Source organism: Malaclemys terrapin, chromosome 17 (assembly GCF_027887155.1).
Source record: "Malaclemys terrapin pileata isolate rMalTer1 chromosome 17, rMalTer1.hap1, whole genome shotgun sequence".
Classification (NCBI taxonomy): Eukaryota; Metazoa; Chordata; order Testudines; family Emydidae; genus Malaclemys; species Malaclemys terrapin.
Genome location: NC_071521.1, coordinates 16845988 through 16861147, shown reverse-complemented (window position 1 = coordinate 16861147; position 15160 = coordinate 16845988). Strand labels below are relative to the sequence as shown.

The following is a 15160-nucleotide window of genomic DNA, read 5'->3' as shown; positions in this document are numbered from 1 at the left end:
CATAGCCATGTTATGAGCCCTGACAACAGACAATGCCAGGGAGTGGGGAGGGATGGGAAAGGTGGAGGGTTTCAACAGCAAAAATCATGTGAGTGCTGTGTTGTGCACATGTGTGTGCGTGATTCCAACCTACCATGTTAGCACCAAGCTTTTTTATTTATGTATACTCTTCCATGTGTTTTTTTTTAAAGAATTTATCATAAGGTATAGAGAAAAAAGAATAGGAGTGTGGGTAATGGTGACAGGTTAACCAAAATAAGTGAGGAATAATTTGTGCACTTTGCCGGAAGAGGTCTAGTGCATAGGTTACTGGACTGGGATGCAGGAGGGCTAGGTTCTATCCCCAGCTCTGCCACTGACTTACTGTGTGACCTTGGGCAAGTCACTTGCCCTTGCTGCGCCTCTGTTTCCCCACCCACCCTCTGTCTGTCTTGTCTGTTTAGAAGAGAACCTCTTCAGGGATGGGTCTCTCTCTTATTTTGGTCAGTGCCTCACTCAATGGGCCTTTGATCTCAGTTGGGGTTCCTAGCTGCTACTAGAATACAAATAATAATACTGAAGGAGACTGCCTCAGTCCTAGGGGCCGTGTGAAAACAGCACAAAGTCAAGAGTGGGAGAAGGAGACAAAGGCTGTCTCTTCTCCAGTGCTTTGGGGCAATCTCCCACCATTGCACTAGCGTTAATGCAGCTCTGCCCGTAGCGACAGGGGTACCAGGGCTACCACAGACTGGCTGTGTCACTGAACCCTGCTCAGAGCAAGTCTACATGACCCGGTGGCAAAGCCATTCGTTTTCTGTTTATACTGGTGCCCCACCTCCTGCCCCCATTTCTACCACCCGTTAGTGTAGACGAGGCCAGAAAGAGAGAGAATTGGATGTAGCATGGGGCACACAAAAGGGGCAGAGGGGAACGAGGGACAGAGATGCAGCATTAATGCAGAAGGACAGGAAGCCAGCAGGGAGGAGGAGGCATTCATGTAGTGGGCCAGGTCAGTGAGAAATACAGCCCTCCTCCCATGAAGATTATAACCCCCGCCTAAGCATCCCGTAAGAATGACAAACCCACAGACCAATACGTTCTTTGGGAACCCTCAGAAAGGTCAATATTACTTCTGCCTTCCGTGGTGCCTAAGTACTCAGCGCGGGCTGCTAGGCTTGGAACCGCTGCCTGTGCTGAGCTCCATTGTAGGTCAGATTCAGATTGCTGGGGGATGTGTTATATTTACCATGCTGCACACCGACTTGCACGTGCCTTTCCCAAGGTCACCGTCCGAGCGCCGTACTGGAGCATTCGAATGTGAGCTGTATTAGATGCAGCTTGGAGAGAAACCTTGGGCCCCTTCCTCCCCCCCCACAGCCCCTTTTCCTAAACCTCCTCCCCCCACTGCTGTCCCTTTGAACTTGGAGAAAGTGTTCCCTGTTGTGCAGATCTCTCATTATATCGCAACCATTGTAAGGTACCAGGAGCCTGCCTCAGTCCTGTCCCAGGGGAGAGGAACACAACCTGGATGAGATCACTGCTCTTTAATGGTGCCAATTACGGATCATATATCAAAACAATTGAGACCTGCTCCTTTCCTTGAGTGTAAATAGCACAGTGGAGTGAGCTGTGAGCAGCCAGCAGCGACTCTTAATTTGACAATGCATTTTACCCTTGAGATGAGGTGACCTTTGCTTACCTACCAGGGGTTGCCACTTTTTCAGAGAAGAAATACTGATTCCCTGTTCCCAGGGAACATCTCTCTGTGCTGGAGGCAAGGAGGCTTTTCAGCCCTTCTTTGTGTACTTCTGGCCCTTTTCACCTCCGTTCCAGTGGATGCTTGTTAGTGTCGCTTATATTAGCCTTGTCCAGAAGACAGATCCCTGGGGCCCAATCCTGAGCGTGCCCCACACCCTCAGAAAAGCTTCAGTGGGAATCAAGGGAGCTCAGTGTACTGGCCTGCAGCATAGATTGAACCTGGGACCTTGACCTTTTCAGCTAAAGGGGTAACTCTCTTAGGGTAGCATCTGAAGGCTGTTATCCTCTAGTGTTATCCCCCTCAACCAGGGGTCCTGGGCCCCCTGGGGGGCCGCGAGCAGGTTTCAGGGGGTCTGCCAAGCCCAGTGTTAGACCCCAAGGACCCAGGGCAGAAAGCCAAAGTCCTGTTGCACCAGACTGCAGCCCGGGGCTGAAGCCAAAGCCTGAGCAACTTAGCTTTGTGGTGCCCCCTGGGTGTGGGGCCCCAGGCAACTGCCCTGCTTGCCACCCCCTCACGCCAGCCCTGGCTTTTATATGCAGAAAACAATTGTTGTGGCGCAGGTGGGGAGGGGAGGCCTCAGAAAGGAAAAGGCTGAGAACCCCTGGTCTAGTGGACCAGCCACTAGCTGGAGAAATTGACACACGCTTTGTGAGTGTCTCACATCAGCACTTCTCAGGAGCAAGTCCTGTATTTTGGAAGTCATCTGGATGTCCCCCAAAAGAGGATCTTTTCCTTCCACTCCTGGGCCTAGCCAAACCTGGCAGCTATCCAGTAAAATCAGTGGAGTCACTACTGCTCAGACTAGAGACGTAAAACAGAAACAAACCCTCCCTAATTAAACTAACTGGCTCCTGCTTTGTTCCAACTGGCTCCTCCACGTGAGAAAAAGGAAAAAAAAGACAGAGGTGGCTGGGGAAAAACTGTACCCAGCCAGGGTCAGTGTGACCCTAACACCTTTCCTTTTCTCCACAAACACCTAATCTGCTCCTCCTGGCTGTGGCGACTTTTGAGCTAAAGGCCCAGCCATCCAAACCACTCCACAGATTAACTCCCCCTCACGCTGATTGGAGTGCAGGATTCCTAATGATAGGGCTGCAGCAGCTGCCCCTTTCAGCAGTGATTTGCTAGGGGGGAAATGGTAATAGTCCAACACGCTAGGGCTTATGGTTGTGTCCCCACGCTACTGCAGAGCACCGCAGTGTGTTTTAACAAGGATAGGATTCCCGCAGGGCATGGCAGTTAATCAGAGAAAATACCAGTTTACACGTGAACAAATTGATCATTACCTCTCCTCTTACTTCTTGTTTAGATCAGGGCTTAGGTGATAACCAGCCTGCAACATCGTTAGACGTGCTCACCATTATTTCAGGGTCTTCTCGTTTTGGGAAATCAGGCCATTGGCTCGTTGTACATGTCAGAAGTGAGAGGAGTTTGTTGGCCTCTGCTCAGTCGCTTCACGGCTGCAGAAAGAGTTCTTGAAATGGACCTGCCTTCAGTGTCTCTGCCTCTGAGTGATTGCTTCAGGAAGTGAATAAATCCCCCCTTCGATCCATGGATTAGTAGCCACAAGATATTTCGATACTGTAATCCATTGGTCACCATAAGAAACAAGCCCTTATGTGTATCTCCCTCCCACTCTGGTTCTAGGGTCACAAGCTGTGGGGTGTGGTCAGAATCCTCTCACAGTGTAAATCCCAGGAGGTTGCGAGGGGCTTGGAGGGGAAACGCTCCATTATGGTTGTCTGTAGTAATCGTTCTGCAGAGTAAGGAGATGGAGGTTATTCAGATAACTGAAATGATGGTAGGAGAGTGACACGGTGTTTGCTTTCTTCCTTCGTTCCCCTCTGCATGTGCCATGAAGGAGCCGAATGCACCACCTCGTGTCCAGATCACAACGAGCCCATCCTGCTGCGTGTGAATGAGACCGTACAAGACATCCAGCACTGGATGAACCCTCAACGAGTGAAGGTCAGTGGTGGTGGATGTTACTAAATACCCCTCCCCAGGCCCGCCGACTTTCATGTTCCTCCAGCGTAGGTGAACATGCAGCTTGACCCAGAAAGCAGAATTTAGGGATGTAGGGTTAGCACTGTCCAAGGAGCGGCAATATTTCATACCCATCTGTGTGGCGAGACATCTTCCCTCCTTGGAGAAGGTTGTCATCAATAGGGGCTCCAAACCTGATTCTTGTTTACCCCGTGGCCCCTTTACTTTGCTCTAGCAGGGCCCACTTAACTCTGCGGTTTCCCAGTGCAACATCCTCTAGGCATTCCACCTTGAGTTAAAGGGACCACATCCTTGCCCTCTGATCCACACAGCTCCTAACCGTTCTGATCTGGTGGGACTTTCACCCTTGCACCAGCACCGTGGGCAATGCTCTTACGTACCTACTGTAGGAGAAAGCAAAGGGGAACAAGAAAAACTGCACAGGGCAGGTTTTAAATTCTTACTACTCTTCGGTTTTCTGTGCACATTGGGTGGTGGGGACCTGTCCGTGTTCGGGCAGCAGAAGAACCTGATATGGTGCATATATAATTTCCCAAATTGGCTGAGGCAACTGATTCTCCTACATCCCCATGTGACAGATGTCTGTCTGCTCAGCACAGCATCCATTTCAGAGGTCACCGCTCTCTCCTTCTGCACTCTGCAAAGGCACACACTCAGATCCACACACAGGCCAAACACTCGTATCATGCACACACCCTTATATGTACCCATGAAAACACACACAGGTGGACATTGGTTGGCACACTTACAAGCATGTACCTGCAGATGCACACACACAAATAAACACTCACAGATGTACACGAATACATATTTACAGTCACCCATAAACACACCTACCCAAATAGTGCGCCTTTACACACACATTCAACCATCATTGGAAACACACACACATATGCACGTGTGTAGGTTAGACAAACAAGTACACACATTCATCCAAAACCACACTCAGGCTATGTATACATACGTAAATATTGGATATTAGGAAAAACTATTTCACTAGGAGGGTGGTGAAACACTGGAATGCGTTACCTAGGGAGGTGGTGGAGTCTCCTTCCTTGGAGGTTTTTAAGGCCCGGCTTGACAAAGCCCTGGCTGGGATGATTTAGTTGGGAATTGGTCCTGCTTTGAGCAGGGGGTTGGACTAGATGACCTCTTGAGGTCCCTTCCAACCCTGATATTCTATGATTCTATGATTCTAGGAAATATAAGCTCCTGCATAGAAACCCACGTAAATAGGCACTTACATACGCACACTCGCTTATACAGGTTAGCGCAGGCATAGAAACACAGAAATGCACCCTGTGTGCCAGATTTTCAAAAGCACTTAGCCCCTCGGGTGCAGGGTGGGTGCAGAGCATTTTTGAAAATCTGACCCCTTTTTCATGCCTAAATTGGAAACCATTTTTTTTTTAAATGTCTCCCCAATAGTGGGTGCTGAGTACTTGAAAGTCTGGTCCTGAGCTCTGTGGGAAATCTGCATTTTACATAGCCAGGGCCAGATTTTCGAAAGGGCTAAGCACCCACCAGACAACCAGCATGCTGAGCATATTTGACAATCCGTCTTTTTAGGTGCCTACATGTGCCTTTGAAAATGTGGCCCTGAGTGTGGGTGCTGAGCCCTTCTGAAAATTCTGGCCGGGCTGTGCTTGTGTGCTGCACACAAACAGGCCGACAGAACAATAGAAACACTCCTGGGAGAAGAAGAACAGGAGTACTTGTGGCACCTTAGAGACTAACAAATTTATTAGAGCATAAGCTTTCGTGGACTACAGCCCACTTCTTCGGATGCATATAGAATGGAACATATAATGAGGAGATATATATACACACATACAGAGAGCATAAACAGATGGGAGTTGTCTTACCAACTCTGAGAGGCCAATTAATTAAGAGAAAAAAAAAACTTTTGAAGTGATAATCAAGCTAGCCGAGTACAGACAGTGTGATAAGAAGTGTGAGAGTACTTACAAGGGGAGATAGAGTCAACGTTTGTAATGGCTCAGCCATTCCCAGTCCTTATTCAAACCGGAGTTGATTGTGTCTAGTTTGCATATCAATTCTAGCTCTGCAGTCTCTCTTTGGAGTCTGTTTTTGAAGTTTTTCTGTTGTAATATAGCCACCCGCAGGTCTGTCACTGAATGACCAGACAGGTTAAAGTGTTCTCCCACTGGTTTTTGAGTATTTTGATTCCTGATGTCAGATTTGTGTCCATTAATTCTTTTGCGTAGAGACTGTCCGGTTTGGCCAATGTACATGGCAGAGGGGCATTGCTGGCACATGATGGCATAGATCACATTGGTAGATGTGCAGGTGAACGAGCCCCTAATGGTATGGCTGATGTGATTAGGTCCTATGATGATGTCACTTGAATAGATATGTGGACAGAGTTGGCATCGGGGTTTGTTACAAGGATAGGTTCCTGGGTTAGTGGTTTTGTTCAGTGATGTGTGGTTGCTGGTGAGTATTTGCTCCTCATTATATGTTCCATTCTATATGCATCCGAAGAAGTGGGTTGTAGCCCACGAAAGCTTATGCTCTAATAAATTTGTTAGTCTCTAAGGTGCCACAAGTACTCCTGTTCTTCTTTTTGCGGATACAGACTAACACGGCTGTTACTCTGAAACTCCTGGGAGCTGACTGGAGGCTGTCACAATCGCAGGCTGTCCCTCTGATCTCCTCATTCACTCCAGACTCTCTGATTACTACTGTCCCGGCCTAGGCTTTGCCAAGTTGCTGGTGTGAAATGCAAAGCTGTAAAAACCTATCTCTGTATTAGAGGCTATTTCTCACTGGCTCTGTCCTGAGCTCTGGAGTTCAAAGAGGGTTTGTAATTCATGGTGAAATAAAACCACAGCTTCCCTCCCAATCTCTGCTGCACTGCCCTCATTTATTGATGCCGGGTCTCGGAGGGAGCTGTAATGGGCAATTGTAAGCCCAGGTTTACAATGCAGTGTGGATGCTTGAGGGTCTCTGGAGGGCTCATTAGGCAGCAGGGGGGGAAATGGTAGTAAAGGGGGAGAACAGGGGAGTGAGATTTAGGGGGGGATTGATGGTTTCCAGGAGCACAGTGGAAAATCTGGGTTCATTTTGCCCCTACAGCAAAGATCTTTAGATTGTGACTGGTTAGGAGTTTGACCCCCCCACACACACCAAAAAGGATTGGTTTGTAAATAGCAGATTAAAGGGTTGAGTTTCTAAAACTATGTTAAAAGGTGGGTAGGATATTGTGAGCACCAAGTGAAAATTAATCCACTCCGAAGCTTCAACAAACAGACCTCTTTGGAAATGGAGAGGATGGAGCATCTCCCTAGAGCAGGTTCTGGTTGGATCAACTAGGGGATTGCTCTTAGAAAACATCTTTCCATCTCATCACTCGGTGTCAGTCTCTGCATAATTCTGGAAGGCCTGCAGCTAAGAAAGGGGTAACTTTTGCAAGCGAGCAGTGTTAGTGTTCGGCCCTGAGGCCAGTCTGTGCTCAGAGTTTGATCATTTCAGATCAGTTCCAGAATTTGAAGAGGAAAAAAAAAAGAAAAAGAAAATGACACATTCACTTCCCTCTCCAAACCCCACCTGCTGTGAAACACTGGAATGGTTTGCCTAGGGAGGTTGTGGCCAGACCATCCCTTGGGGTCTTTGCAGTGCAGGCAGATTCCGTCTACCCACAAATCGTCTAACTAAGGTTAGCAGGCACTCAAGACCCGGGTCCTAGGACCTTGCTGTGGGGGTGGGTCAGAGCCCGAGCCCTGCTGTGACTTGGGTCCAGCCCTGTCATTTTGTAGTGTGGACGCAGAGCAAGCTGCAGACTGGAGTCTGAAGGTCTGCATAGTGCAGTATGGACATGGTAGCACAGCTGTGAGATCCGGGTCTAGCAATTGTAAGCCGAGGTTACATGGACGCTCCAGTATGGGCTTGGAAACCCCAAGTCCACAAGCTCAGATCCCAGAGAGCCAGCCTTTGTGTGCAGTGCAGACACACCCTAAAACAAGATTTAATATTTTTCTGAAAGATGTGCTTTACTCCAGTTTCTGGGAGAAGTTCTGTGGCTTGTGCATGCAAGGGGCTGGGCTCGATGGTCATGGTGATCCACCTGGCCTTGGAAGCTGAATCTATGAATCCCCCGGTACGTCCCGTTCCTTCATGGGCCATAGGGAGAATGGAATTGCCCAACGCGCTCATAACCTATGTACCTTTGTATTACGATAATGACTGTAACCTAAGCTCATTCCCGGGCACTGACATGAGCCCCAAGCCATTCCATTGACATGCCTCCCTGATGACCCCCTCTTGTATCTGCTTTTGCAGCTCAGCAGCCTTCAGATTCATGCCTTGCCAGGCAGCCTTGTAAATTTGCCTTGGTCTTGTCCTCACCCCGTAAATACCATTGGGTCACATCTGCAAGCCAGGCTTCAGGGGTGGATTCCTCCTCTGCTCAGTATCTGTGTTTATTTACTTCAGGTGGCCCATGCAGTGCTGTGAGTGCCCATGTATTCATTAGAGCCACCACTGTTAGGACCAATGGCCGCAAATCAAAACCACCCCTATTTCCATACAGACAGAACTCTCCCATCAAGCCATTCCTCCCGCCGCTGCCTCACCCATGAGGAAAAGCCTTGAGGGGAACAAGCTAGCCTTGCATTGGGAATTCAGGCTTTGGCAAACCAGCAAGAAAAGCCAAGTCCATAGCTGAGGGCCTTTCTGTGGGAGGGTTCTGCTCTCAGCCTCCTGCATATTAGCAGTGCCAGGGGTTAGTGGGAGCAGCTCCAATGATCTCATCTGCCAAGGTATCACACTGGGAGAGAGCTGGACTCTGAAGTCACCAGGACTGAGCCCACATAAAGCTCCCAGTTATTAAACCCACCACCTTAAATAGCATCTGGAACCAATGAAGATCACAGGTGGACTGTGCTTTGGGCAAGTAGCAATTTTGTATGTTCTACTGCACCAGCTGGTTTCTGAGTGAGTTTGGACTGTGCATGTCTGAGGAGGGTTGTGGGAGGTGAAAATGCCCTACACACACACACACACACACACACACACACACACACACAACACCCCTTGTTCAGGATCTGGGTGCAGTCCCATGCTTGCCTTGCCCCAGACCCTGCTCTCTTGGCCATTCCCTCACTAACGTGGAGAAGGGAAAAGTGTGGTGTGGGTGGGTTTAGAGTCCCACCTCCCCAAACCAGCCAGCAGAAAGGTTGGCAGAGCAGCTGCTACGACATGAACCCCACCCCCTCCCCCAAGCCTCTCACTGTAATATGGACCCTTCATGTCCCCCTCCAGTCACAGCTCAAAAGCCCCTGGTCAGGTCCTAATTAATTTAATACAGGGCTAATTAGCCCAAAGGCATCCTACAGGGTTCTACAATATGGCAATGTGGCCAGTGGCTGCATTCCCTCCCTCGGGGTGAAATTGCCCCCCAGGCTAAGGGCCAGCACAAAACCTATCCACCATTTAACAGTTGGGGCTTACATGGGGCATAGGCATTTTGCTAGCCAATTGGCTAGGGGGTGGATATCACCTTGTGTGTATAGCTACAGGGAGAAGACAAAGCCGAACAGCTGATGTGGTTTAATGCAGATAAGTAGAGCTGGGAGAAATTTTTCACACTCCTTTTTTCCGGGGTGAAAAATGCAGATTCGGAGACACATACACGTTTCACAAATTCATGTTGTTTTCACTGAATTGTTTTGGTCAAAAAACAATGGGGAAAAAATTCCCCCCAAATCAAAAGGTTTTGACTTTTCTGTTCAAAATTACTTTTTGTTCATAAATGTTCAAAATTACTTTTAGTTCATAAATTTCCTTGAATCTTATTTTTTTAATGTAAAATGTTTTAGAATGGTTGAAACATGTCAGTATGGCTGAATGAAATGTTTTGTTCAATCTGAAATGATTTTTTTCTGGATTGTCGTTTCATCAACATTTTCAAAAAAAAAAAAAAATCAGATTGAACCAAAATGATTTTTTTAAAGTTTTTCAGAATTGCCAGTGAACTGACAAATCCATTTTTCTCCTGGCTCTACTGGTGAGCTCAGCGAAAATAACCAGTAGATCCTCTACAGAGAACCAACCTTACTTGGCAACAGCCTTTCTGAAGAAGAGCCTTCTCCAAAGTTGCCTCCAAACTTACTGAGAACAAGTTTCCTCCCCCTTTATTTAAACGCCATCTCCCTGAAGCACCCCAGTCTTGTCTGTCCACTTGAGTGGTGGCCTATGCTCAGTCTTTACTAGAGTTGTTGTTCCCCCACTAAAGCACAGTAAACAAATGTTATGGCAATGTGCATTGATTTGGGATTTTAAGTAGTATCTTATGCAATTAGATGCTCCTGGCAAATGGTTCATATGAACCTCAGTTTTGCAAAGTTTGAGCAACTGTAGATGGACATCTGCCTTTGCTGGGGTGGAGCCTGGAGGTGGAGTTTGTCCACACTGGACATCCACTTCAGCCCATCTCCATTTTCCCAGAGGTGTTTTCTGGAAACCATCCACTGTCCTATCACTGCCAGTGTTTTAATTCTTCCTTTCAGTTGACTTCTTGCTAGGACTGTTTGTAATGGGACATGGAGTCGATCACCTCTAAGCAGTTAGTGTGAATCCAGCCCAGGCGGTTGGATCCATTAGGTGACTGCTCACTGTGGTCATGTGGGATAGGTTTGGTGCTGTTAGGGCAGTTCTCAGGCTGTATTAACCGTCAGTCTCAACAGAGAGACAGAGGACTGAAGGGGCCGTGGAGAGAATTCTCCCGGTCAGGGCTGGTGCATATCAACAAGACATGGTGATTGGGTGCTTGCCCTGCTGCTGCGAGTGCTTGACCTCTTCTGTGGATAAACACAGTCCTTCCCTTTCCAGGACTGTCAAGCCAGTCCCTTTCTCCAGCTCCAAATTCACATACTCAGTCACGTATATTGGCAGCAAATGTTTTTCTGTTTTTTGTTGTAATGTTGGTGCCCCAGGGAGCAGAGGAAGTTCTTTGGAAACGCAGTTATTTTTCTCGCATTATTTGGATGGGTCTGGGCATGGAGAAGGGAAAAGCCTGTATTTTTCTTCAGTTCTCCTTCAGTTTAGCCCTGGGTTCAAAAGCGCCTGGAGCCAGTCCTTGCCTCTCCCCAATCCCCAGTCTTATATGTTTTGAAACCTAAAAAGGTTTTCTCTTTTTTGCCCTGAAGCGCAGTAAATAAAAGGAAAAAAATGTCTTACCATTTGTGGCGGCCTTGAAATTTCCAGATGTCTATCAAGAGCTCATTGGGAGCAAACTTGATGCTGTGGGGCCCCTGCGCCTTGCGGTCTCCTTCGCTGATGGGATAAACAACATTGGTTTCTCCCTCCTCCCCCGCCAGCTTCCCCAGCCTCTTCCCCTCTCACATAGACGGGCCCTGTTGTGAGACAGTTGGGGCAGGCCAGGCCTGACTAATAGTGGAAAATCCGAGGGTGTCGGAAAGATAAACAGCCCTGTGCTGATAGTATAAAAGTCCTTTTTCCTAGCGCACGTCAGGTAAGCCTCAAATGACAGAAACTGTACAAACATGCTGAGGTTCCCCTGCAGACGGATTAAATTAGGCCTCAGATAAATAGGGGAAGGGATGGCTCATTCCACCGTCCCTTCTAAATGTTCATTCCTTTCTTTCCTAAGCCTCTACCACAATTCTGACTGTTTGGCAAATGCCCCTTGGCACGCCTCACAAAACCAGCCGTTGTGTCACCGTTGTTATCTTAATATGATTGTTCCCTCCTCTGTAAAGGAAACGGACCTTCTGAAATGAGTGTTGTGATGGATGGACGTTCAGGGAGGGTGAGGATCAGAAGGCAGCATAGAGATAGTAGTCATGCAGTCCACACAGTACTCCTTACTAAGCTCGCTTCTGGTAGGGTCTTTCTTAGGTAGGGAAGAATTGGTTTAGATAAAATAATAATCCTCTTTGATTCCTCTGGACTTTCCCTCCTCTTCTCTCCACCCAAAGACTATCCAAACCCTCAACCATTTCTTGATATTTGAAAGAGTTTGGCGTAATCGTCTTTTTCCTTTAGCTTCCATGTTTGTAGGTACCATTACCATGCTGCGTGTGCCTCCACTAGGAAAAAAAGTGTGTTCTTACCTCATGGTAGCTGAGACATGGTAACTAACATGAGGTAAAACCCAAGTGAAGACAAGGCAGACTATAGTTTTACACAAATTAGCAGGTCAAGGTAAAGACTCTGGGGAAGGCCTCATGTCTTCACTGGTATTGTACCCCATGTTAGTTAACATGAGGTAAGAATGTACCTTTTTTCCCAATGAAGGCAATGCCTCTGTGACGACTGGGGACTCGAAGTGAGAGTGTCACCAGAAATAGACTTGCTCTCATGAGCTCTCCCACTCCCTTCTGCAGACCTATCGGGTTTGAAGACTTTTTTGAAATATCTGTGTTTTGCCCATGACTCGTCCTTCCCAGCTTTGCCTTATGGAAAAATCATGTAATATTTGATGAAGCTGAAATCAATAGGGTTCTATTGAAATGACTCTAAATGTAATAGCGGATATAGTATTTTTTATGGGTTATTTTGAGTGGTCTTGTGGGGATACGGTGCTATTTAAAATCTATATGAGGGTGCAAAAGACTTATAGAAAGATTTCCATTTTCTATTCAATTCTAAAAGACGTTTTTCCCTAAGAGCCTTTTTCCATCCCCAGCACTCACCCCAGCAATCTCCTCATGCAGCATGGGGAGGATAGGCAGCCATAAAAAGTGGTGCTTGGTGGCGGTAGGGTGACCAGATGTCTCAATTTTATAGGGACAGTCCCAATTTTGGGGTCTTTTTCTTATATAGGCTCCCATTGCCCCCCATGCCCTGTCCCCATTTTTCACATTTGCTGTCTGGTCACCCTAGGTGGCGGCAAAGAAGCCCCCTAAAGCCATTCCGAAATGTCTCCCCCACACGTCCCAGAGCTAGAGCCTGGATGCTGCCTTTCCCTTTCCCTGCCACATCTCCCCACCATGAGTGAAATATTGAACACGACATTTCAGGAGAACCGTAAATATTATTTTAATCCCAAACATTCTGTTGTTGCAAGTGTCAAGTCCAACACGTCTTGTAAATACTTGGAGGACTCCCAGATCCTGAAAATACAAAAGGTGTTAGGAACGGAACTACTCGGGAGAGTTTGGTGGGGTGGGGGGCATATATGCAAGCACATTCGCTTTGTGCACAGTGACTTCTTTGTCTTAGCCCATTTCTTTTTCTCTCCTTCTCCAGAGCGTTGTCTGCACAGCAGGACTCAAGTGGTATCCACACCCAGCGCTGATTCACTGCATCAAAGCCTGCGACGTGAGCATTAGCATTAATTAACTAAACCCATCCAGTTTGGTTTCCTAGGGTGGGTGGTGCAGATGAATCGGTTTTAAATCTCTGCTTCTGAGGAATGGCCAAATCCGGTTTGGCCTTGTCTTTACTTGCAGTTAAATGGTCTTCAGCTGTACCAGTTCTGACACCTATTGGCAAGAAAAGGTCATTTTTCTCGTGCAGAGCAGTGCTCAATGACAGCTGATGATTGGACGAGCCTTACAGTGTCTAACTAAGGTGGACAACTCTTGGCTACTAAACAGGCCTTGATTCCCTTCACTTGGGCGTTCTCGGGATTTGGCGAGTCATCACTGGACAGTCACAAAAGCCTCCAGTTGTTTGCCTTGATTTTGAAGGGGTTTAAGGTTGCTCTGTCTGACTAGAAATTGAACTCTCTGAAAGTCCAGGGTACCCCTTCTCCCCTGAACCTTGGAGAAGAGATAAACATTAGGAAAGAGAAAGGGAACAAGAATGACCCAGATGTGGAACTGGAGCAGGAGTGACTGGGAAATGGTGGGAGGAAGGAGGACTGGAGATGGGGACTTTTAAAATACTGAGATTGGGATGTTTCAAAGGGGCTTATGGAGTTAGCTCCCCAATTCCTATTGTATTTCAATGACAGTTGGGTTCCTAACACCTTTAGGCTTCATTGGAATTCCCAGCCTGAATTATTTTCTGAGTTCAAAAACCGGACACACATCAACCTCACCCTGGCACTGAATACAACAGGAAAAATGGCCGCTGATAGTCAAAACCCACCAAGTGGCCCCTCCAAGCCAAAGTTTTGCCTCCTAAAGGAAACTGTGTTGATGAACCCTGCCAGACAGGTTTTCTGGGCACTGAACTCATCCTGCTTATGAAGGATGCATCAAGGTCCTTCCCCACCCAGCAAACAGTTCAAATCAAGGCATTCTTAGCATCTCCTACCCATTGTATCTGAATAAGCATCTAGTCAGGTCTAGAGCCATGGAAAGCATTTCCAATGAAACCTAAAAACCATATTAAACTCTTCTGATTTCATCACACACTCAGCCCTCTGCCCGGATATACTGAAAGGTTAACAAACCTCCCCATTGACTCTCGGCCCATTTTTGAGCAAATCAAGGCAGTTTAAGGCTTGGTTCTGGCTTTTTAGTCGCATGTGCCATTAGCAATTAATGATTATCAGGAAGTATGAAATGTCTATTGGCTGCTTCCTTGAACAGTTGTAAAGGTCTTGACAAATTTTGTGTAAAAGCAGCACTGGGCACCTCTCTGTGTGTCATAGAGCCGATGGGGACATCGGCACCATAGCTTGCACCTCCTGGGCTGCAGTCTCTGAAATCGAGGCCAGGCCCGGCACCAAAGACCTCCTCAGTGCTGGGACATCCTTCAGCACCATCACTGTCCTGGAAGCAAATCCCATCATCACGTTCAGTACCAGCCTCAGTGCCAATGCCTCCCCCAGTACTGGTTGGGAATATCTCTCATTTGGTGCCACTGGTGCCAATGTCCCACTCCTCTTCGGCACTGATGCTGCCTCCTTACTGGACTTCAAACTAAACTGAACAGTTGTTTGCCCCCATCGGGGCTGGCTTCCCCATTGCCACCATAGAAACTCTGGGATTCTTCAAGATCCTGGTCAGAGTCATTCTCCCCCATCCTATGGGGGTCTTCTGTCCGGATGCTGTGGTACAAGAATGGTTCCTTTGTAGGAGGCTGTGAGGAGACGTCACATAAACAATACCACTCAGAGCATTTTTTGGACAGTCCTCCCTTCCTGTGCGACAATGGGACTACTCCAGAAAGCGCCACAGATCCAAAGGAGGAGGTCCTCTGGTTCTGGGGTTAGCCAGCCACCTCCCACTGCCTGGTGTCTAGCAAGTGCCTTTGACTCATGTGGCCAAGGCAGCAATCCAGTGGTAACCTCTCCTTCCCCGTCACCCTTGTTTGGGGACAGCTGGCCCATTTTTACCGTGTTTGGGACTCGATTACAACAGACAACAGAGGCCTAAACACCATCAGATTGGGTTATGCCATACAGTTCCTTTCCATCCCTCTGCCCCACCCACTACCCTGTCCCTCTTCAAGCATCCCTCTCAGGAGACACTGCTC

At 47.7% G+C, this 15160-nt stretch overlaps 1 protein-coding gene across 2 annotated transcripts in view; it reads left to right on the top strand.

The window, feature by feature from the left end:
• Positions 1–15160, top strand: part of PAPPA (pappalysin 1) — a 229059-nt gene that overhangs the window by 195722 nt on the left and 18177 nt on the right. For both annotated transcript variants that reach the window (XM_054007151.1, XM_054007152.1), the window contains exons 19-20: positions 3600–3706; positions 12980–13051. In XM_054007151.1, coding sequence (XP_053863126.1) covers positions 3600–3706; positions 12980–13051 — 179 coding nt within the window. The remainder of the gene's footprint in view (positions 1–3599; positions 3707–12979; positions 13052–15160) is intronic.